The 24,724-nt window shown below is 46.7% G+C and overlaps 1 protein-coding gene across 5 annotated transcripts in view; it reads left to right on the plus strand.

Moving 5' to 3' along the window:
* Positions 1–24,724, plus strand: part of VGLL4 (vestigial like family member 4) — a 154,884-nt gene that overhangs the window by 78,071 nt on the left and 52,089 nt on the right. Inside the window, exon 1 of one of the 5 annotated variants that reach the window (XM_055413591.2) lies at positions 4,540–5,152. The exons of 2 other annotated variants lie outside the window; for them this stretch is intronic. In XM_055413591.2, coding sequence (XP_055269566.1) covers positions 5,071–5,152 — 82 coding nt within the window. In that variant the 5' untranslated portion in view covers positions 4,540–5,070. Of the gene's footprint in view, positions 1–4,539; positions 5,237–11,093; positions 11,726–24,724 lie in introns of those variants that run through there. 2 more of the 5 variants (XM_088831930.1, XM_088831931.1) reach the window with 2 other exon arrangements.

Raw genomic sequence — 24,724 nt, forward strand, 5'->3', positions numbered from 1 at the left:
ACATTCCGGGGGCAGCTCACCTCACCAGCGTTAAATAAGACTGAAATGTCTTTGTTGCTCTTGTTAGTTTGGCAGATGGAAAATCACTTACTTCTTTAAAACTGGTGTTTTTTCCTATTTTTTTTACTGAGATCGAATAGGCTTTTAAAAACTATACTGCCCTTTGTCTCTTACTGTGTTCTTTGCTCGTTTAAAAATAATTTTTAAGATTAGATTATTTTTCTGGTTTTCTGTTTTCAAACATGCTTTATATATCAAGAATAGGTATCTTTCGTTCACCATAGTGTACGTTACAGATATATTTTTCTGTTTTCTGTTTTGCCTCTCTATTTGGCTTTGGCGTTTTCAGATGTGAAAAACCAAGCTTTATATATTCAGATTCTTCAATAGTTTCCTCTGTGATGTCTTTCTTTGATTTAATTTTTTCAGGCATAGAAAATGTTTCCCCACTCCAAGTTAGATCTCATCTGAACATTTTCAGACAGCTTTTAAAGTTTTTTTTACAGTAAAAACACTATAATGGTGTGTTTCATGTTTCTTATTCTGTATACAGTTCTACCCTGGAAATGTCCTTTCCTTTACGTTTGTTTACTTTTATTGGAGTGTAATTGATTTACAGTTTTGTGTGAGCTTTGGGCGCATAGCAAAGTGATTCAGTTACACACGTGCATGTATATGTATATATAGATAGGTGCTGAGTCGTGCCCAACTCTTTGTGACCCCACGGACAGTAGTCCGCTGCCTCAGGGACTGAACCTGCGTCTCCCGCATCCCCTGTGTTGCGGGTAGATTCTTTGCTGCTGAGCCTCCAGGAAAGCCCTACATATATACACACACGTATATTCTTTTTCAGGTTCTCTGCCATATAGGTTATTACAAAATACTGATTATAGTTTCCTATGCTATACAATAGCTTTATGTTTTAAGAATCTGATAGATCATATTTCTTCATCCTTAAAAATAAACCTTCTACCTGATTTTCTGTGGATAAAGTTTAGAACCATCCTTCCAGTTTCCTTAAGAACAGTCCTGTTGGTCCGTCTGTTGTTTGTTGCTGTTGTGTAGTTGCCAAGTCACATCTGACTCTGTGACCCCGTGGACTGCAGCCCGCCAGGCTCCTCTCTCCAGGGGATTTTCCAGGCAAGAATACTGGAGTGGGTTGTCATTTCCTTCTCCAGGGCATCTTCCCGACCTAGGGATCGAACCCACGTCTCCTGCTTGGGTGGCAGGGTTTTTACTGCTGAGCCACCTGGAAAGTCCGTTGGTCCTTTAATTATGACAGTATGAGTCAGTGAATGAACCTGAGAAGCATCGACATTTTCCAGTGCTCGGATTTCTTAATGGATGAGTTGACCATAACCTGAAGCCTGACCAGAATCTAGGTGAGTGTTCCTCAGATCCGAGGACTTGTCCCAGGTAGATGCTGACAGACCCCAGTCTGAGAATTGTTGACTTAGATGACCCAGTGTGCGCTGGGAGTAGGGAGTAAGAAGGAGGGTCTGCCTTTCAGATGTATTTATCGAGGGCTGCCATGTGCCAGACTCCTCCACGAGCAGCTGTGCGTAGATGCAGAAGGCATGGCCCTGGTCTCTAAAGCCTAGGCTTGGTTTTTCCCGTGGTCACGTATGGATGTGAGAGTTGGACTGTGAAGAAAGCTGATCGCCGAAGAATTGATGCTTTTGAACTGTGGTGTTGGAGAAGACTCTTGAGAGTCCCTTGGACTGCAAGGAGATCCAACCAGTCCATTCTAAAGGAGATCAGTCCTGGGTGTTCATTGGAAGGACTGATGCTAAAGCTGAAACTGCAGTACTTTGGCCACCTCATGTGACGAGTTGACTCACTGGAAAAGACTCTGATGCTGGGAAAGGTTGGGGGCAGGAGGAGAAGGGGACGACGGAGACTGAGATGGCTGGATGGCATCACCGACTCGATGGACATGAGTTTGAGTGAACTCCGGGAGTTGGTGATGGACAGGGAGGCCTGGCGTGCTGTGATTCATGGGGTCGCGGAGAGTCGGACACGACTGAGCGACTGAACTGAACTGACTGAGGCTTGGTTTGGATGGAAGCATGTCTGTGGGCATGTGATTGCAGACAGCGGAGAGTGAGGACTTGGAAGGACAGGGGTCCTGCAGGACAGAAGAGGGGTGTGCCACGTCTGGAGGGAAGAACAGGTGTGTGCTGGCAGACAGGCGGGAAGAGCCTTTCACAAATAACACGGGCTTTGAGTGTCACTGTGGGTAGTTCCACGCTTGAAGCGGAAGGTGGAAGGCATGGGGAGCTGGGATGGGACAGGGTCAGGCGCAGGGGACTGCCTGCCCTGTGGAACCGGCAGGCATGACCGCCGCCCTCAGCATGGAGCTTCTCAGACTGGAAGATGCGCAGGAAGCAAGGTGGCTCTGCCGGATTGCTGCAGAGGTTTCTGCCTGCTCCCCACCTTTGCTGTGTTTCTCTGAGCAGGGCCACACTGGCATCCAGGTCCGTGGAACACACACGATGAAGACTGGGGATGTTTTTGTTTTTTTCCCATGGCTCATTATTCCAAACACAGGTCAAGGTGCACTTGCGGGCCTGTGTCCACATGAGTGCTTGCCTCTTGGAGACTGAGACCACATTGTCAGTGACACCGAATCATTAAAGCGAAGTTGCTAAATATTTTACTCATATCTTTACCACTGGACTGTTTGAATCTGGTTCAATCATCGTAGTTTAAAATGAAAACTTTTCTTCTCAAAATAAGCGTATAAAATGAAGTATCTAAATCGAAGTATCTGAAGGCAGGTGATTTTTTTTTTTTCCCTTTGAGATAAAAGTGGTGGTTCTCAACCGCATGACAGAACCGCCTCGGACTCTTTACAAGCAACCCCAGTGCTGGGCCCCAGCTCCTCAGATTATTTTGGGCTGCACCCTCGGCATCAGGACTTCTGAAAGCTCTGCCCTGATTGTCAGGTGCCGGTCAGCTTTCTCTCGTGTGGGGTTGAGAACTGACGTCAAAGAGTGTAGTACCATAATTGTTCTCCAGAATCACCTGCATAGTTGCATCCAAACAAAAACTGTCAGTGGAACCCAACTCTGCACCTAAAGGTATTAAGTACAATAATATAAATCAGATGTGTGTATTAGAGGCTCCAAGAGTTTTCTTCTGACCCTCTCCATTAAGTCCCATCAAGTGTTTTAATCACAGTTGATGGTGTGCCTGTTTTTCAGATCCTGGACTGTATAATCTAGCGCAGAGAAATAGCCTGATAAACTAAAGCTGGTGGGGTGTTGGTTCCCCTGCGGCCTGCTTCACCTGCTGCTGTTCCAGTTGCTACTGTTGCAACAGCAATGACTCTATTGGGTGTCCTATTCCTCTCCAAATAAGGATCAATTAGCATAACTTGTCATAAACATGCCTGTTACCTAGAGTGCAGCTGTTGCTAATCTTTTAACATACAAGCTGTTGAAATTACCTATTCAATTCTTATTTTAGAGTATTACAGTGTTCGGTCTGGGACTACAATATAGCATATCCCTTGATATTTTCTAAATCTCCAAACAGCATATGGTAATATTAGTACAGAAACACTTCTCGTGGTGACTTACTAGCCTGTTCATAGTGCCAAAAGCTAGCTGCCATCTCCAGAGAGAAAACTTTTTTTCCCTTTATTTTGCTAGCATGACCTTCATGTGCTGAAGATTCTGAACATTCAGTGATTTACTGATTCAGTAAACAGCTTTTGGGCATCACTTGTCTGTATGTTGGAACGTGACATTTAAGGTCCAGGTCCTACCAAGACAGAACGACATGGCAGCATGATACTCAGCCTCTGATACACAGATGGAACAGCTTTGTTACGTGCAAAATAAAAATAATTTTCACCCCTCCTACCCATTATGTCCCTTAGGCTTTCTATTTTGGATCTAAAGTCTTAACTTCCTTAAACTCTTTCACTCTCTCTCTCTCCCCACCTTCTTGTGTTTTAGAAGGTTATAATATTAGGGAATAAAACACTCTACAAGTAGTTCTACCAACTATTTTGGGAGCCATAGACCATTATTTAATCCCTCTGAGCCCCAGTTTCCGGTGCTGTAAAAAGGTGATACCACCCCTGGCCTGTTTATGTGAGCTGTTATGATGGTTATGAGAGAAGTTATATGTAAAGTGTAAATGCAAAGTTGTAAAACAACTTTTAAAAGAGAAGGAAAGAAAAAAGAAAAAGATAAAGGAAAAAAAAAAAAAGCGTGGACGGCGTAACACAGCAAAGCCGTTTGGGTTCCTGAAACCCAAAAGTGCAGCGGCAGCAGAGTTAAATTCCACGGAAGTTTTGCTTCCATGATGGATTTCTGACTTTTTTTTTTAACCCGGCTCCTGGAAAAAAAAAAAAAAAAGGCGACTTCCTGGGTTTTCTCTTCCCTCCCCCGGTGTTGCAAAGCCGCTTCCTGTCCAGAGCCGTTCGGCCCTGGGCCCCTCCGAGTGCGGGGACCCCCCCACCCCCCGCCCGCCCCGGGCCCCCACCTCCTCTCGGTCTGCCTTGCAAACACTCGCTCCATTTAGAGCCGGAGCCTGTGCAGAGCGCATCCTGCCCCTCGCGGCGCCCCGGGGATGCCAGTGAGCATGCTCCGCGCGCCGGGAGGAGGCCGGCCGTGCGCATTCGAGTCATTCCAGGCATAGCCGGCGTGTCGGCGCGGCGGACTCGCAGCGGGCTGTGAGCGGCGCGAGCGCGGCTTTGTCCTGGGAGATGGGCCGCGGGCTGCCCCTCCTCGCCCGGCTCTCCGCTGCAAGACACCCCCGTACGTTAGGCTTCTGAAAACCATTTTTCTTTTCTTTTTTTTTAAATGCTGGATTGACGATCCAGGACGCCCTCGAAGGGTTTTCTTTCTGCAAGTTAGATTTGGTGTGCCTGTGTCTTTTTTTTTTTTTTAAGACTTTTACTGACTTTGTTTTGATCCGAGGCCGGGCCTCCGTCTTCTGTGAAGTTTCTTAAAGAGGAGAGCCGGGAGCTCCTCAGCCGTAGTTGACTTTGGAAACTGTATTTTTTTTTTCCGGGGGGCGCAAGCAAAGAGCTGGTTTTCTGTGCTAGCCCGATCAATGCTATTTATGAAGATGGACCTGTTGAACTACCAGTACTTGGACAACATGAACAACAATATCGGCATTCTGTGCTACGAAGGTAGAGACCGTCCCTTCTAGAAACTGCCGCCCTGTTGGTTTTGGGGCACGGCCACTCCTCCTCTCCCGGTTCCGATCGCCTTCTGTGCGTTTTGTTCTCATTTCTTGGGACTTTCGGGGTGCTCTGGAAGCCAAGCGGTGCTTTCCTCCGTACAGTTTGCTGTTTGTGTCTCTTAGGCTTCAGGGGTTACATTGGAGAGGGCTGGGGGGCGGGAGGCGGTGAAATATATACATTGTTAAAAACTTGGCCTTTTCCTCGCGACTCCTCACACTTTAAACTCTTGAAAGATGTGTTTGTTTCTTTTTTTTTTTTTTTTGGATGTCTGTTGGTGTTTTCTTTAAAGGAAGAACTTCTAGGACCTAAGCAAAAAGTTAAAACATGTCGGATTTTCTTTCTCCTTTTTTTGTTTTTTTTGCTCTGATACCTAAACATACACCACCTACTGTACAATATTCCTGTTGTATTCCTACAGCCAATAAGCGCTTTGGATGTGCATATAGAGGGGAACAGAAAGTTACAGTGAATTTTTGTGTTGGGGAGCAATCGTCCCAAACAATGAAGTTTTTTTTTTTCTTCTTCTATTCATTTCGGGGGCCCGGAAGGGCACCCATGTCACGGAGCACAGACTGGCTCTTTGTCTGAATTCCCATTTCCTGTACAGCTCCAGGAGGGTTCTGACATTGAGGGATGTTCCCTCCACACTCCATTCCCTTGTGGAAGCAAGCGATTGCACAACCCACCAACCAGTAAGCTAAATTAAAAAAAAACAAAACAGAAACCCTCTGAATTCTTATTGTTTATTACCTCCTACTAAACTATGAGGTGTTTCCCCACTGCTGGGTAGTATTTCAAGCTGTCTCTGTTAGTAGTAAGAAGAGAAAATGCGATTTCTTAATCTCCTGGAACATTATCTACGTGCGATTTGAAAACGTGGTAATGGTCTGAGTGTTGAGTAGTCAGAGACACTCTGGGGGAATTCTGCGCAGCAGGGGAAGTGTTTTTTTTCTTTTTGTAACCACATACAAACCTGATGCAGCAGGAGAAGTTTCCATGTTTCGTCCTATAGTGAAACTGAGAATTTCTCTGGAAAAAGAAAACATGGAAGAAACTCGGGAGGGCGACCTGATCCACTTGTGTTTTCCATGTTTAAAAAAAAAAAAAAAAAAAACTTTGGGCCTGTTGCCTAAGCGCACTCGAAAAGTTACCCTTTCCCCTTCAAAGGAAAAAAAATTCATTGTTTTTGTTTTTACTTTATTGGATAAACTTATATTTAAAGTTGCCTCTTTTTGTGGTTTTTGGTTTCTTTTAATCCTACTTGTACAAGGCAAGTGAATTTTGGTAAATTGCTTCCTTTGAATCTGCTGTTTTAGGTATTATCCTGCTTCTAAAGTCCCTCATTTAAAAGGCAGACATGTTCAGAGTGGTCTAAGCAGCAAGTGATGCGGCTTGTTTCCCGTGAAAGTAACTTGCTGTCAGTGTAAAAGAATTTTTTTCTTTTTTTGGTGAACAAGAAATGGAAAACTTTTACGGGTACTTTCTATGGGGTTGTCTTTGTCATTGAGTAACAGGATATTTTCAAAACAATACAAAGCAAAATAATCAGCCTAGGAAAGGACGATAGGGATTATTAGGAAATTGATAGCACATTATTATTATTTTTTTTGTATCTGCAGGTGGTGAGGGAAAGTTTACAGAAAGTGGGTCCAGGTTGCTCTGTGGTGTAGTGGATACACCCTACTCAAGAGTGGTCTCCTGGGACCCTCCTTAATTAGGAGGAAGAAGCTTTGCTTCGAAAGTTGAGTAGATACGTGGGATGATGTGCTGTGTAGTCTGTTTGGTTTGAACATCTGCTGCTGTTTTCCTTATTATGAAAGTTAACATTATTTTAACACCGAAATAAATACACAGGAAATGAAGAGACGCACAGCAAAATCTGAGTGGCGTTTATAGTGGGTTGTTTATGTCCTAGTGGTTTGCTCAGCATAAACACTGCACACATCTGCTCTGAACCCAAAAGCGTGTTTAGAAGATGGGCATACATCTTTGAAGAGAGGTTGTTTTTTTTTTTTTCCCCTGGAGTAAGAAAAACCGGAATAGTATTGTTCCTTCTAAATCCAGTACTTTGAGAATATTCGTTTTAAACCCATCTGCGTTCCAGGGAAGTTATTTGGAAAATGGAATGTACAGTTGGTGGGCAGTGTTTGATTTCACTTAGAGCCCAGGCAGGTTTCACGTCTCTTGAAACTTGGACAGATTCAATTTTTAAAGTTTTTAGTTAAAAAAAGGGTTAGTCGCTCACTGTTGCCTGGGTCGGCTGTACTCTTTTCTTAGTTGTCATAGCGTTGTACTCCACAGAATAAGCCATGTGTCTGTACCATCTTTCCTCAACCTCTAGCAATTTACACACACACAGGTCCGGTTTAGCCAGTTGTGTCATAGCATACACGGTCTTCCTAAAATCCCGCTTTCTGGGTGTTATCCAGATAGCTTGGATAAGGACCCTCTGCTTGGGATCTGCTCCTTGGCACCTGACTTGTACCAGAGAGATCTGCAAGCATAATTACAAAGAGAATTAGGGGAAAAAAATGAACCACAAACAGTAGGTCTGGGTGGGGGCCTGTTGGGATAGGAGACATTGATTGTCATAAGGCAGGGATAATCTGCTTGTGCCTAACTTCTGGAAACTACCTTCCTTGGTGATAAGCCAGTAAGCACACTAGGCTTGGGTATTAATGTGTCTTTTCAAAAAGCTCTGGTTTATTACTGAAGTCTTCAACAGTTACCCAGTTCATCATTTGTCACCCTTCCTACTGTATGTTCAAATTATACCCATTGAATCCCCGTCTGGCCTCTATCTCTGTGAAAAGCAGCCTTCATTTTTTTCCCCTCTGAACTCCTGAGAATGCACCACTCGTAGATTGAAAGCCTCCTGAAGGCAGGGCTTTGTCACCGTCACCGCTGTCATAATCCCGAGTCCTGGCAAGGCGCCTGGTGTGGCCCGTGGCTCTCGGGAATCGACGGGCTCAAAACGCCACAAAATCTCTCCATCAGCAGTTGTGGTCGCTACTGTATAATTCAGCACTTAATTGTGTACTGTCTCGCATTCTTTAATTATCTAATTATTGCCAGGGCTGCCCAGGGCCTTAGATGTTGCTAATCCATTTGCCTTATTTTCACCAAGGAAGCTGAGGTCCAGAGCGGTCTGCAAGTTTGTAGCAGAATTGAATGGAGGAGCGATCCAGCCAGTGGCTTTGACTGGTCTGTTCTTCTTCTATACCTGCCTCCAAAACTCTGTGGCGCCTCCTGTTAGTCACTCGTGCCCCTCTTGATGTGAGGGCGCGCGGTCTGTCCTGGGGGACCGTCACAGTCCGCCGCACACGGACAGCATCTTTTGGGGCATGATGAACAGGTTGAGTCCGACCTGGGTTTCTCCTTGCTCCAAAGCTGGTTGCTGCTCTGGGTCCGCTGTCCCCCCTCCCCGTCGCCTTCGTCAGGGAAGGTGGGAACCGGGGCTCCAGGCGAGGCGCCCCGTCGGCATTGGCCCCTGCTTGCGACCCTGGCACAGAGCTTTGCTCCACTTTTATTTCCCAGCCATTCAAGGGAGGCCCTGTGTAGATGCCAGTTCCCAAAGTGTCCTCAAGGGAACAGGGAGCTGGTTGACCATGGACTCTTCTCAAGATGGCTGGAGGTTCTATTTACATAATTACTCGGTGCTGAAAGCTCAGGTCCTAATAAATGTGCTCATGGTTGGCCGTGGCTTTACGCTGCTGTTAGTGATACTTTAATTATGGGTTAAGAGCCATTAGGGTGTAATTTGGTAGAGGAATTCTCCCCCCCCTTTTAATTTAATGGTGTGATTTATATTGGGAGAAAGCAAGACTAGATTGCATCTTGAGACATTCTGGAAGCTGAAGAGAAGAGCATTCATTCTAAGTTCCTGAACTTTCTTAAGCTGTTCGTTGTTTCAGAACATAATTATCCCTGGTTTCATCACAGGCTGCATTTAAGGTAATTTGCCGGAATTGAAAGGAAAACGTGGCAGCTCGGGTGGTGGAGTCGAGTCAGAGACCCTGCTTGGGGGTGTGAGCAGAGTCCCAGGGCCGGGCGACCGCTGGGTTTGTTTTGTTTTCTGCCAGCCTAACCAGCAGCAGTTTCATGGAGTCCTGCTTCCATTGTTCTTTGTCTAATGGACTCAGAGGCATCGGGAAACTTAGGAGCGTGGGATAACAGTCAGCGGGAAGGGGCACAGAGCAGAGCTGATGGGCAGGGGCTGGGTTCGTCCCCAGCCCCGAGTTTCAGCGCCTTCACCCGGGGTGTGTTCAGAGGTGGGACATCTGCAGCTGTTTTGCTGTGGACATTCGTTCTCCTGTAGCTTTTACTTTGTAAACGAGGGTCAGGGGTGAGGGAGAGGGGAGGACGGGAGGGCCGGGGGGGCTGGGAGGAGCTTGGCTAAGGAGACCAGCCCAGGTGAGCCCCGGAGCTCGCTGGCCAGGGTCTGGGCAGTTGGGCCTCCTTCTGATTACAGTTTGGGGGGGAAGGGGTGACCACCCCTCTTCCTCCCAGCTCCCCTCGCCCTGCCCCCTTCTGGAAGGATTATTGTGCTTGGCTGTTTCTTGGAACCCGCACAAGCTTTGTTTTGGAAGGCGGATTTCTCTTCCTCCCTCCCTCCTTCCTTCCCTATTGTCTGCAGGCCTTCAGTTCCTACAGGGTGTTTGGATTCGTCGGGCGTGAAGGCAGATTTAAAAAAAAGAAAAAATGCGCTGTAAGATAAGAAAGATTCGAAAGCTCTCCTCCTCAGTTCTGCTCTTTGCTGTGAGGACGTTGTAGAAAAGTGGGCTGTGTCCTGAAGAAATCGGATCCAGGTTTAGCACCTCTCCATGTACACAAGGATATAAAACCAGTCTTACCAGGGCTTGTTTCTGACCCTATCTGTTTGATCTCTGCGTATCTGAATGTTTATTCCGTGACGGTTTATACTGTGTGGTCTCTGTATATATACTGAGCTCTGACTGGAGCTGAGCTGCAGTCTTGCTCATCAAGGGCACTTTTGTCTCACAAAATAGTCCCCCCGTCCCTCTTTTATTTTTTAATAAACTCATATATCCTTCTCCTCTCCCCCCCAAAAAAAAACTTAACCGACTTTATTTTCAAAGCAGAGTTTGAAAATTTTGTTTTCTCTTTTGCTGTCTTCCTCTCTGCCTTCCCAAATGTTACACGTTCTCCTGAGTTTTAAGGGATTGTTTCCATCAGTTTGCTTTCTGATTCTGCCTTTTCCCCCCTCCCTTTTTCTTTCTTTCTTAGAATTCTGTAGATTGTTTTAGTTTCAGGATATTGTATACAGGATATGTTTTAAGCCTAACCACGTGAATCACTACCCGTTGAAAGAATGTTTATTTATGCTAAATAAAATAGAAAATCTCTTCTTAAAGTTGTCTTTAATTTGTGGCTATTTATATGATCTTTCCGAACTCTTAACATTTCACCCCCATCTGTTTGCAAAGACGTCTGTAAACATAACAAACAAGTATATTTAGTGAGTGAGTCGAGAAGCCTCAGTGCTGTGCTTTCTCACCCAGCATCCATTCTCATAAACACGTGTGGAATGTTTCTGCTCTGCTGAGGAATGTGTTCGGTCTCCGGGCTGATCTTTCTGTGTGTGTGTCTGGCTGTCTCTCCGTATTGCTCTGTCTCTGCCTCTCTGTGTTTCTCTCTTAACACTTTATTATGAAACATATACACCTGAAAGTACATGAAACGTGTGTAGTTTATAGTTAAAAAAAAATAACCAACCTTGTCATGATCACCAGGTGAAGAAACTGAGTCGCCTCCATCAAGTTCTCTCCCAGGCACTATTTCTCCTGACCCCAAGAGGTCATCACAATTATCACTTGCTTTACTTCATGCTTTTAACTACCTGTCTGCGCCATTCCAAACAGATGAGCTTAGTTTTGTCTTTTTTTTTTTCAGCATTCTCCTGTAATTCTTCTCTTGTGTCTTGTGTATGAGGTCTTCTAAAGTAAGTGGCCATGTCCTAAGAGGTTTTCTTCTCCCGGGCGGGTGAGGGGCGCCTCACGCTGGAATATCCACAGAGGTTCCCTCCGCCCTCCTCACTCCCCTGTTTCTCCGCTGTTAGTAGACCTGGTGACGCCTTGGCCTGAACTGTTTTTTTTTCTTCAGCCAGTATTTTGGTCACAGTGTTCACCACCTGTTAAAACCCTCCACCATCTCTGTGTCAGGGAAAACTGCATGTCGGAGAAATTCTGCCCGGTTTCAGAGAGCGCAGAGCAGGCAGGGGCACTTCTGGAGGTGCGTAGCTTAATTAGGACCCAAGCAGAAACTTTGGTCCTGCGTTAATTAATAAGCAATTTGCTTAAAGGGCTGAGACCTGTCACAAGTCAGCTTTGTCGCAGTGCCAGGTTTCTCGGGATGGTGATCCAGGGACTTTCAGATAAACAGCGAAAAGCTTACATTGTTCCAGCGCTCAGACAATGCTCGACATTGTATAGACAGGGCTGCCAGTGAGCAACCAAGGGCTGAAACAGTCGTGGGCCGCCTTATGCACCGTCTGAAACGGTGAGTGAAGGATCACCCATATGGATCGCTCTTGTTCGGTTTGTGTCTGCTTTGCATGAAAATAGTTGCCTGTTAATTCTTCTTGGCTAATGATTTGATTTTAATAGAGCGAATTCCAGAATTTAATGGCCCGATGCAGATGTGTGCTGCCAAGCGCTGGAGCGGGCTCCCGCTCCAGCTGGACCCAGCCCGCCGCTGCCCTGAGAACAGCTGATGAGTGCCCCGCTCTGGATGTCCGCCTCCTCCCCTCTCTGGAAACGAGCACATCTTCCCTTAGGTGGCAGCCCGATTAAAGGGACAAGGGACTAACCTCAACGTCCATGTCATCGTCCGCAGCTTTCTCCTGTACCCCTTTTCTCTCCCTTTCTTACAGTGTGTGTCCTTTTAAGCTGTTGTTTTTCCGGTGAGCCACTGGTAAAAATGATGGGCTGACCCCGCAGAGAACCCTTGTTTTATCTCCCCGAGGAAAAGCACTGACCTCTTTGCCAGTGCTTGCAATCACCGAGGAGAGTGACTCGGGCACTTCTTCAAGGAATGTGTAATAGCTGTGCCAGGCTTGACGTTCTGTTGAGCGGAGGGTAAGAGGGACGGAAAACAGCAGTTGTTCTTCGTCTAAAACCTGTGTGAGGTTTTTGAGCACCGCTCTGCAGAACTCCCAACTGGGCACAGTTATAGGCAGGTACTGGAGATGATGGTGGAACCCTTTTTCTGTTGGAGGCTTTATATCAATAAAGAGGGGGAGGAAGGAAGAGGGGAGAGGGAGTGGAGTGAAATAGAATCCCAGGATTAGTATAACTCCTGGTGTCCAATGTTAAATACAACACATTACTTACGTGTGTGTGTATCTATAAAACATGAGTGAAAGTCATTCAGTCGTGTCCAGCTCTTTTTGAGACCCCATGGACTGTAGCTCACTAGGCTCCTCTGTCCATGGGATTCTGCAGGCAAGAATACTGGAGAGGGTAGCCGTTCTCTTCTCCAGGGGATCTTCCCCACCCAGGGATCGAACCCAGGACTCCCTCATTGCAGGCAGATTCTTTACCGCTGAGCCACCAGGGAAGCCCATGTAAAAGACATGTATAAATAGATAAAATCCACACACACGTGTGTATGGTGTTTGTGGTTTTATATTGTGTCTAACAGAATGGGAGGGAGCTTTCCTGCAGAGGCGAAGGAACCCTAGACACTTTAAGGAGAAAGCAGAGGGACCAGCACGACTCCTTGGCTTTCCCGCCCGCAGGCTCTTTGGGATCCAACTCCATCCGGCTGTTCCTGCTCACAAGTCTCCACCGTCTGGCCTCAGGGACGTCTCAGTGATGGGTGTCTTTCCTGGTCCCCCTTTCTTTCTTCCTCTCCTGGGTCTCCCTCTTCGTCATGTGCTCACACTCAGGTCTCTCCCAACTTTAAAACAAGCAGCCCAAACCCGCCCCCAAACCTTGTGTTCTCTTCCTCTCTGTTAGACCTTCTCCTTGCCATCCACGTTACGGGGGGGAGAAGGTCGGTGTTCTGTCCATCCGCTCCTTAGCCGCTGACACCTGATTTCTGTTCCCGCCACTCCGCTGACGTCCTGCCGGACAAGGGCACACAGCGCCGTCCTGGCGGCACGTCCCGGGGACACCTTTTAGTCCTTAGTTTGAGTCTGTCTGTGCTGCTGACTCCTTCCATCGTCTTTACATTTTTTCATCCCTTGGCTCAAAGGCATGCCACATCCCCACCCCAGCAGGAATGGGGTGCTGCGCAAGGCAGCAGCAGGGCTGTGTGCTCCTGGGCATGGGTAGGAGGGTGGATGAGAGGAGGCGGTCTGAGAAAGGTTTGTGTGTGGCTTGAGGACGAATTGGAAGGAAACAGGAGAAGCAGGAGAGGGCGTGACCCTGCAGTGGTTTGGGCAAGGGCTGGTGGTGACCTGAGTCGCTGCAGGGGTGGAGATGGAGGTGAGGGGGGAGTGGATCTGGGGCTTGGAGAGAAGGCTGAGGGGACGTGGTTCTGGATGGGAGCAGGGGAGCAGGCAGGGAGTGGGGAGGACAGGAGGCTGCCCCAGCCTGACCCCAGCCTCTGGCATCTCCAGCTGGAGGGACGGTGGTGCCACTTGCAGAGAGAGGGAACCCCAGGCGAACGCTGGGTTCTGGGGCGAGACTGAGATTCCCGAGTGTAGTCTCAAGTATGTTTAGTTTGAAGGACCTTGAAATGAGTATATGGGTCTAGATCTCAGAGGAGCGGGCCGCTGCTGAGATCGAGACTCGGGATAGAGAATAAAAGTGGTCACTGAGGAAGAGAGACCGGAGGAGGAAGAAGTCGCTGAAGTCCTGGGAACCCTTCCCTTAGCCTGGCCTCCGACGGTTGACTGCATTATCACTGGGGAAACGGCCCCGCCGGCCCCGCCTCTACCTGTGGTCCCTCTGGCCCCGCGTGGGTCCCTCACTGTGCCCTCCAGCCTCGTCCTCCCCTCGTCCATCGCCCGCCAGCCCCCAGGCCGCACCTGTGGTCCAGATATGCGCACCCCATCCTCTGAGTGAGCCGCCGCCTCTGGCTGACATCCCACCTGCTCCAGTCGCCTTTCATCTCTGTCCTCAACACCAAGCACTGTGGTGTCTGCCTCGGTGAGAATTGACTCCACTGTCTTTTCATTACGGATCAGGAAACATTGCAGTTGTGTGATCAGCCCTGGGATGCTCAGTTAATGGCTGAGATGAATGAGTTTGTCAGTTCCTAGCAAGTTACTCTTAGGGGAAGGAGAGATACCAGGACCAAGAAGGGGTATGAAGGTTTGGTTGAGGGGAGATCTTTAAGACTCAGTTTCTTAAGAGAAACATTTTGAAGTAGGCCGGTTGCTTGGAAATGACTTCCTCAACTCATCTTGTTTTCTAGTTACTTCACTTTGGTCTATGAAGTGAACTGATCATCGCTGGGGAAAATATTTAATACCAGTTACCTGCCAGGTGCTGTTTTATGTACTGGGGACATAGCTGAGATTTTGAAGCTTAACCATGGAGATGAGAGGCAAACAATGAAGACGTAAATAAAGAAGATAATTACAGATTATGAAAAAGTGTGGTGGTTACAGGTTGACGTCTCTTAGCTGACTTAACGGTTTATGATAGTTTTATCCATTCTTAAAAAGGGACTGGGTTCATTTTCAGACTTTGAGTGGATGATGTTTCCCTCATTGTCTTGTGAGGGACTTAAACGTATGTTGAGGAAACTTGAGAATTATTTCCTTTGGGATCCTAGAAGTGTGAGGTCTTCTTCCTGCTGTTAACTCTGGTCATAACTCTGAGACAGCCAGACTGTCTCACTCAATCGTACCTACTGTATTGGGACCTAGTGTTTATTGCAGCATTATCAACTTGAACCCCAAATGGTTAGATTTGGGTCCTAATAGGAATAAAATATATATTTAGAATGACAAAAATTCAGTGAATTAAAAAAAAGCCTAGGTAATCAAAGGATTAGTTGTATGTTTTTCTTTAAACCGCTCTAGTCATAGCTTTAAAGATATTGCCCTGTCTGGGACAGGTCCTACAAGACCCCAGGGGAATTTTTATTGTGAGCTCTTATTTTGTGATAGCAGAGTATTTGGGGAGGGCTAGACAAAAGGCTGGTCTTGGACTTAATATGGGCCATGGACTGGAGGGTCCCACCTCTTTGGTTTTCTTTCTTTTGTTGACATTGAGACATAATTATGGTGAAATTTTGAGGGCATGGCTTCATGAATTTTTCCCCTGTGTTTATACCTTTTGTAACTACCACCCAGATGAAGACAGAACATTTCCATCATCACAGAAGTCCCTTCTTGCCTCTTTGCCAGGCAATACCCGCACCCCCCAGCCCCTGCTGGAGGAAACCACTGTTTTGACTGGGTGGTTGTAAATTATTGGTAGTGTTGCCTGCTCTTTGGCTTCATGTAAATAGAATCATTTGGTTCCAGCTTCTGGTGCTCAGCATGGTATTTCTGAGAGTCATCCACGTCCTTGCCCAGGTCAGGGGTCTCTTCTTTGGGATTGCCTGGCTGTAGTCTGTTACATGAGTATATAACAATTCGCTTCTCTCTTAAGGTTGAGGGGGACATTTGCCTTGTTTCCAAGTTTTTACCACTTTGAATAAAGGTGCTCTAAACATTTTTTTCCCCCTGTGGTAAAAAGATACATAACGTGAAATCTGTTATTTTAGCCGTTTTTAGGGCACAGTTCGGTGGTTTCCAGCGTATTCACCTTGTGGCTCAGCCTCCAAACATTTTGATACAAGCCTTTTTGTGGACTCATGTGCTTCTTTCTCTTGGGTAAATACTTCTGGGTTTAATTGTCGGGTCATTGGGTAAGCTTAAGTTTTTTTAGAAACTGCTCAACTGTTTTCTGGAGTGGTTGTACCATCTGACTCTCACACCAGCGGTGCAGAAGCGTTCCAGGAACTCTGCGTCCTCTGCAGAACGTGGTGTTGCCAGTCTTAATTTTAGCCCTGCTGGGGGTCTTGGACAATAATGTCTCAGTGTTTTTCAGCATTAACTTTAGAATCTGTTACTTACTGGAATACCCGCTGTGACACTGCTCACTGGGCCAGTATGCCGTAATACACAGTCTCTGCGTTTGATGAATCCATGGTCTCAGATGCTGGAGTATGTATATTTGTTGTCTAATTTCAGGTCAGGGGTAGTGATGTTGGTTGGTATTGTTCAAAGGAGGGCTTGTTTTTCCAAGTGGGTAAATCCACAGCTGTGAAGCCAGTGGGCGGCCAAATCCAGAGATGGGAGCAAACAGCAGCGTGGCGCCGAGGACTCTCTTTCGGGAACACTGTGCTCTAGTCTGCTGCCACTTTGCTTTAGTTTGTGTTGGGTAGTGACTCATCCACCCACTGGCCTGTTGAAAGAAAGCTCAGGGTTTAAGCTCTCGCAGCTCCAGTTTGATTTATCTCCCGATTTGCCTATCATCCCCTTTAGGCTCTTTCAGTCCACTGTCCTCCCTGCCCCCCACCCCCCATTTAGAATGTCCTCCCTGCTACCTTCCAGCAATGTGAATTCTGTTCGCGTTCCAGCCTCTCTTTATAAAAACTTTACCTGAAACTTTTTATAGGCAGAAATTGTACTGTAACCTGTTAAATTCTCAGTCCTTGGCACGATGCCTTGCCCTCTTTCAATGAGTGCAATGTTTATATTCTTTCCCTTTGAATATCCATGGCGTTTACAGCCTGTAATATTCATTTAGCAGTTATATCACCTTGTATTTTGTTATCTTTAATGTAAATAAAGCGTGACATTGAAAGCAAACAAACGTTACAGCTTCCATCTAAATAAGTAAGGTGTTGAAGCTTGTCTGCAAAACAGTTACGTTGGAAAATTACCACTCTTAACACTGTGATGATCTCATTCCCAGAACATTGTTGGTGTTTTAGAAGTTGCCTTCATGGTCTTGAGATGCAAAGGCCACGAAGGCAGCTTTGGAACATTTTGAACAGTGGCCAGTAATTAAATATACACAGCAGACACTCATAGAGGACTCTTCCTGTCTGCCATGCTCAGTTCGATGTAAGTGTGCCTATAAAATGACGAGCTGGTTTTTCCTTTCTCATTCTAAAGCCAGTTCCACAAGTGGTTTGAAAATAATCTTTTAATCAGAGACAACTTTCTTTGGAATAAGTAGGCTCAAGTCATTCCAGAATGACTGCTTAGAAAGTGACAACACTCATCTGCATGCTTACCAGAAATGTTTACAACTCAGTTTTGTTCGAGTGTCTCTTTGCTGGCGGCACCTCTGCCACCTCTGTGACCGTGGCAAGCACTGGGTGAGTGCGGCGACTTGCGATCACACAGCCCTTACTTTAGAGGGCTGAGATAACTTGGCTGTTAACGCAGGGTAGACTGACAGCCTCTGGCTTCATCTGCGATCTTCACTGGTGAGCTTCGTGCACTCATTTGAACATTGGTGAAGTTCTAGCAACCTGCTCTTCAGCTCACCTGATGGAAGATTTGAATGCTAACCTAGTTTGCCTGTGAGGGATTTTCTGTAGAACAACTCCCACAATTTCCATTGCAGACGGGGGACGATCAGAGCTCCTAGGGGCCACAATGGTGTACAGAGCACAGTTCAGGGAGTGTTTGTGGCATCTTAACATGCTTATTGCTGCCTTTAAAGGTTATGTTGTCTCCAGCTCTGCTCAGTCTTAAGGTCATGAGTAAAAAAAAAAAAAACCAAGTTCCTGCCCTTTCCAGGGCTTATCTTTTAAGTAACAAGAGAATAAGAGAAACTTGTGGTGACGCTGGGACATACGTCTCGTACGGGAACTAAGTGTTGTTTTGATTTTGTGGCCTGTGTGTGTGTGCGTGTGTGTTTCACCCAGTTTATTACTTTGGGTGTGGAATATTTCCCTTCTGCATTTGCGCCGTCTCACCGTGGTTACACTGCAGCCGTGACAGTTGCTTGACTAACCCTTCCAATGCTCAGAGTTCATCGTAGGCCACCTTAAAAAGACAGCCGCCGTGTTGCCTGTCCTTCTATAGCTCTTTAAAGATGATAGTGTTTTTTTAATCTAGAATTTTTTTCATACCTTTATTACTGAGATATAATTTACATATCATAAACTTCACCCGTTTGAAGTGCACAGTTCAGTACTTTTTAGAATAGTCACAGACTTTCATATAAATGGAATTCTATAACATTGTCTTCTGTGACTGGCTTCTTGCACTTAGCATAATGAGAGGCTCACTCTTGTTGTAGGAGGGGCCAGTACTTCATTCCTTTTTATGGTTGCATATTAGTCCCTTGGATGGATAGACCGAAAGATACTGTTTTTTAAGAAGTGGTAATAGCTCCTGGATGAAGGTTGCGTTGAGAAGTTACTCGGACTATGATGTCTCCTTCAGCTCTGAAAAGCAGAAGAAAAACATGCCATTTTGTCTGCTGATCTGGGCTCAAACTCCAGCAAAAGGTCCTGGTCCCAGTCCTATGGGATCGCCCCCTGGAGCAATAGCATGGTTTATTTTCAGTGTCTGAGTGATAAGTTCTGCTCACAGCAAGACCGACAATCTCTGCCTTTGTTGTTCCGTTCAGTTTTGCTCACTCATATGTTGCATAGGGCTTCCCTGGTGGCTCAGTGGGAGACAGAGACTGCCTTCCATTACGGAAGACGCAGGTTTGACCCCTGGGTCTGGAAGACCCCCTGGAGAAGTCAGTAGCAACCCACTCCATTATTCTTGCCTGGAGAATTCCATGGAGAGAGGAGCCTGGAGGGCTGTAGTCCATGGGGTGGCAAAAAAGTCAGACAGGACTGAGCGACTAAATGACAGCGTTACATAAATGGTTCTGGAGGAGGGATTCCTTGCCGTCAAATAACTTGCACTTCAGACATGGTGTTTCATTCGTACATCTGTGTGTGTGGCAGTGAATCTGGAGTTTCTACTTTGGATCTCTAATTTTACATGGATGTCTGCTGGTAGATGTATCTATATATATTTAGAACATTTCTGTATAAAGTTTTCTACATATAGATAGATAGATAGAAGGAAGGTCCTTGGCACTTTCAAAGACTTCAGAACCAAATGTCTTTCACCCTCAACCATAATAGAAATGTCTTTCACCCTCAACCGTAATAGATAAGCTTCTTGGTGTCCTCTGGTTTTCTGTCAGGGGTCAGATCAGATAGATTGCCTCGGAGGCCTAATTACAGGGTAAGAAAACTGCACTGCCAGAGGTCAGGGCCGCCCCTCTGTCCTGAGGTGGCCTTTTGAAAAGCAGTCTGGGGCAAAAGAAAAAGCCTCTGGCAACTGTGGAATTTTTGGAGAGAGAAACCTTTGGAAGGCAGCATCTGATTTTTTATAAATTATTTTACTGTTTTATTTCTTAATGTATGAATATCGCAAGACTGAAATGAGATGCCTTAAAAGGCGGATCCTGGCAAAGGGCTTTTGACCTCCCTCCTCTGACACCGGTTTCCCCCCGGGGCTGTTCTCAGCTGCATCCGCAGCTGGCCCAAGGGTGATCCCCAAGGCCCTGTGGCCTCCATTTCGTCCTGGGGAACCAGCCGGGAGAACTTACTCAGCTAGCTGAGACTAGTATCTACAGAGTGTCTCTTAGCTCCCTTCCCTGGCCCTCTCAGCTTTCTCCACTTGGAGAGGTTTATGAATCGGTAGCCATGGACTCCCATCAGCAGAGCTTCTGTGGAGCACCTCTCGGTCCCGTTGGAAGGATGTTAGTGAATGCACTACGGGAGACACAGGGCCGCAGATGGTGCACCTGTGCTCCTTATGGGAAAACCGAGGCACCAGTGAAGTCACACAGTCGTGTCCGACTCTTTGTGACCCCGTGGACTGTCCATGGAATTCTCTAGGCCAGAATACTGGAGTAGGTAGCCTTTCCCTTCTCCAGGGGGTCTTCCCAACCCAGGGATCGAACCCAGGTCTCCTGCATTGCGGGCAGATTCTCTACCAGCTGAGCCACAAGGGTCTCCTGAAGGTGGTTTTAAATGTTTGACCTGTGATCCTTGGCTGTAGGAACCAGGGCGGGCCTGAGTCTTGCTCTCTGGGCATTTCCTCACCAGACGCTTGAGCCTGGAGATGCTCCGTCCTTAGGTCTTCTCTTCCACCATTCACATTGCTGTTCAAATACCTCTTAATTAGTTGAAATGTTTGACTAATCAGAATACTGGTTGACCGTAGTATTGATCAGTTTTGAAAGTGGAAGAAGGACAAGTTGGAGATAACACGCCAGTGTATCTTGGAGACATCGGGGAGTGGTGCTTAAATGACAGATTTTTAGGGTCCCTGGACAACCCTTTCATTGGGACTGGGTTAGGGCTTTGTGTTTTAAACAGGCATTTCGGGTGACTCAGAGATAGGTGGTCCAGGACCACACTTGGAAAAACCTTGAATCACAGGAGGGTAGGAACACCGGAATGGGGGGCAATCAGCACGGTTTCCAGGGATCAATGAGAATAAACTGAGAACCGGTTTACTTACGTAGGAGCTTGGTAGCTCATGATCAGACTTAATCAAAAGTTAATTTACTCCCAAATCTTCAGGAATACGTTTGTCACATGAAATCAGTTTCACCTGGTAGACATTCAGGATCAGCAGCTTGGACAGAAAGCCCTGTGAAAGAGAGTATAATTCCTCTTTACACAGCACCTACTTTTAACTCTTGACTAAAACAAAATCCCTTACTGCTTCAGCTTCCTAGACCCTTCTTCTTGCTCCTTCCAGCAAGTCTCCAGTGCCTTCACAGCATCCCAGTTAATGATCCATGGTCTCAGTGAAGTACCCCGATAATATGGGGGCAAATGTGGACGCAGGGATTTGGATGTGGATGATGTGGCTTCCCTTTCTCCATCTCAGATTATTGTCTCTGGAGTTTGAGCGCCTTTGGGAGTCAGGATAGGTTTAATGTGAGAATCTTTAGTGACCGTCCATATCCAGTCGATGTCCAAGGAAGGTTGACGCATCATCAGCCATTGAAGTTACTTGCTGAAATAACAAGCGCTTACATTAAATGAGTCATCCAAGCCTGCACATCCCAGAGTGAAAGAAGGAAAAGGCATGTCCCTCAGGCCTCAGCTCTCAAGGCAGCACATGGGAACGTCTCAATTACACGAGCTCACATCTGTCTGTCCAGCTTGACTCAGTCTCTGCCACCGTATGCTGTGGAATTACCGATTCTGAAATCCCTGGAAAGCACGGTTGAAGGGAGATTGACAAAGAGCTAGACCCTCAGGTCAATGGCACAGAGAGAGCAAGAGGCGTGGAGAACTAACAGTGAAATACAAATGTCGGTGGTTGCAAACCACTCATCCATTTAATTTGCTGGAAGTTAATATGGTCTAGTAGACCCCAAATGAAAATGTTTCAGTATTGCTTTATTTCTTCATTAGTCTAATTCCCATTGACCTTGTGTCAAGGCTGAAACAATTTAGAAGCATACTAGCATGGGCTCAGTTTTAATGACTGTTGTCAGCGTGGTTTTAAGGAAAATAGGTTGACAAAACACATGTAGCTTCTTAAATCTATTAATAGTGTGACATTGTGTTTCTTTGTTTTGTAAAACCATTAAAATAAGGCTCTGGGAGATGGCTTGAATTTCTGAAATGCCAGAATGTCTATGATGAATATCACTGTTATTTAGGAGTTTGCTACCCGGGTGTATCTGGTGGGTATTTAGCAATGGCTGGGGCCTCATTGTACTTAGGCTGGCTTATCAAAAAGCATGAGGGAAAGATAGTGGCTTTTAAGAGAGCATTTGTAATAAAAGTTGCATACCTTATGAAAGAGGTAAGAGTCAGGTTTTTGTTCCTGTGCCTGAAGGATAAGTGTAAAAATAGATTTGAATAAAAAGACAGGAGGACCACAGAATCGGAGGACACTTTTACACTTCAAATATCTGGTAGGGGACCTGAGTGTAGAATGTATAAAAAAACTCTTACACCTCAACAGTACACAGACTGGCAACCCGATTGAAAAATGAATAGAGGATTTGGGGAGAGGGGAGGAGAGGGTGATGTATGGGGAGAGGAACATGGAAACTTACATTACCATATGTAAAGTAGGCAGCCAGTGGGAATTTGCTGTATTAAAAAAAATGAATAGAGGATTTGAACAGACACTTCTCCAAAGATATACGGATGGCCAGTAGGCGCATGAGAAGATGCTCAACATCATTAGTCATTAGAAAACCGCAAGTTAAAACTACAGTGAGATACAACTTCATACCCACTAACATCAAACAGAGTAGAAAACAACAAGTGTTGCTGCGGATCTGGGGGCGATGAAACCCTCCTGTGTCACTGGTAGGAATTTTAAATGGTGCAAACTCTTTAGATTTGGCAGTTCCCCAAAATGTTACAGACAGAGTGGCCATTTGACCCAGCAGTTCAGTTCTGAGGTATACAGCCAAGAGAATTGAAAACATGGTCTCACGAAAATCTGTCCCCAGATTTTACACCCACAGCTGCATTATCTTAACCAAAAAGCAGACTCAGGCCAAGTGCCCAACAGCTGATGAATGGGTAACTAGAATGTGGCATATCCCATACGATGAAGTATTATTTGGCAGTAAAAACGGACGTATTGACATATGTTACAGCGTGGATGAACCCTGGAAACGTCATGCTGAGTGAAAGGGAAAGAAGTCTTTGTGTGTGATTCCAGTTCTAAGAAATAGGTCCCGAATAGGCCAGTCTCTGGAGACAGAAAGGTGAATGGTTGCCAGAGGCTGGAGGGTGGGGGACAGCGTGGGGAGTGACTGCTAAGGGCTGTAAGTTTATTATATTTTTTGGCGGAGATGGGGGGGATGAACTATTTCCCCCTCGGATTGTGGGGGTGGTTGTACAACCCTACGAATACGCTAAAACGCATGGAATCGGGCAGCGTTAAATGGGCGTGGCTTTTATGGTACACGAATTACATCTCAACAAAGCTCTTGTAAGACTTGGAGGTTTGGAGTGGAGAACATTGTTCGTTGGTGTTCCTCTGTTCATTTGATTCATTTGCTCACATGAAAACACTGTGCAGAGTACCATCAGCTGGAACCTGAGCCTCGCGGGGCCTGTAGTCCATCGGGTGGGTGTCCGGCACTCCGGGGGCCTTCCGTGCCGAGCGTGATGCAGCTATTCTCACGGAGCTGACAGTCAACTACACTGCTTTCCTTAAATCACTACTAGCCGTCTTAGAAGAAGCACACTGGCATCGTGCATGCTGCAAGTTAAGACGATCCTCACAGAGAATGAACTGTGTGCGTGTCGGGGTCCGGTGTCTGCACCTAGGGGAAAGGAGAGGAGGGGGTGGAATTCCAGGTCAGCCAGGGCGGGTGCGCACACGGCACGGGTCCGCGTGCAGCTGCTGCTTTCCGGCTCAGGCCTGGCCACTCTCGGCCCGTGGGGTGGAGTCCACCCTCCGTGCTTGAGTGTGGCCAGTGGAAGAGGCCGCTCCCGGACCTGCATGCAGGGCTGTTCCCGGGGGCTCAGTCTGATTGGAAGCGGGCAGAGGGAGGGCTCACGGGCCTGAAGGGCAGCTGCCTGCGAAGCCAACCCAAGTTTTTTACTTATGGTGATCGATTTTAGGGGGCTTTGGAGAGGCTGCCCCCCAACACCACCATCCGTGGGCTTTCGTCACCTCCTGCGCTTTCACTGGGTCTCTTGTGCTTCAGAGGCTCAGTGGCACCGTGCTGTTTGTCAGCGGCCTGTGCCCACTGGCGAACTCCTGCTCATCCTTCAAAACCCAGATGGTGCACACTCATCTCCGTTAAGCCTCTCCAGAGTCCTGTGACCTAGGTCAAGTTGCCAAGCCACTTTTTGCTTCCATTTTCGTCTTCTGAAAGATGAGATTAATAGTATAGTACCTACTCCGTAGAAAGTTAGAAAGATGGAATGAAATTCACATACATAAAGCTTTTGGAATCCCTCTTGCCCCCACTAAGTAAATATTTGTTCCTGAGTAGTTACCCATCCTCCTGATTACTAATCTCAGGCAGAGGGCGTGGCTGCCTCCTCTGCTTTCAGGGCATTATCACGCATGTGTGTCTGTCACTAACAGTACATTCTAGGGGAAACTTATAAATTCCCCGAAAAGTCTGCCATGTGGCCTCAGCTGTATGGATAAGGTTGTTCCTGTGTTAAGGGGAGTGTATGTGTTGGGGGGTGATTCACAGTCACCTCTTTTTAAGTCACTGCACGGAGTCCGTCTGAGGAAGGAGATTAGGGCCCCTGAGAGTATAAGCCCGTCCTTTCTTGTCCACAGCAGCATCTGTCTGTCTGTCCAGGTGCCAGACATGGTAGACGGAGCGGATGGGGTGAGCTGAAGGCACTGTCGTGGGTTCAGAAATGGACCTGGTGGCTCTGCTTTTTCTTTGCTCCTGCCCAAGGGTCTCTAGCAAGTCTGGGGAGGGAGGGGGGCCCTTCTGCCTCAGCGCAGTAAGGGTCCTGCATTCAAGTCCTGGGAAGCCAGACTTCCTGCTACGGCCAAGGTCTCTCGGAATGAAGGTTTATTTCAGGACACACCTCAGGGCATAAGGAAGAACTGTTCACATA

Source organism: Moschus berezovskii, chromosome 24, assembly GCF_049115385.1.
Source record: "Moschus berezovskii isolate FMDL1 chromosome 24, NW_MosBer_1.0, whole genome shotgun sequence".
NCBI lineage: Eukaryota > Metazoa > Chordata > Mammalia > Artiodactyla > Moschidae > Moschus > Moschus berezovskii.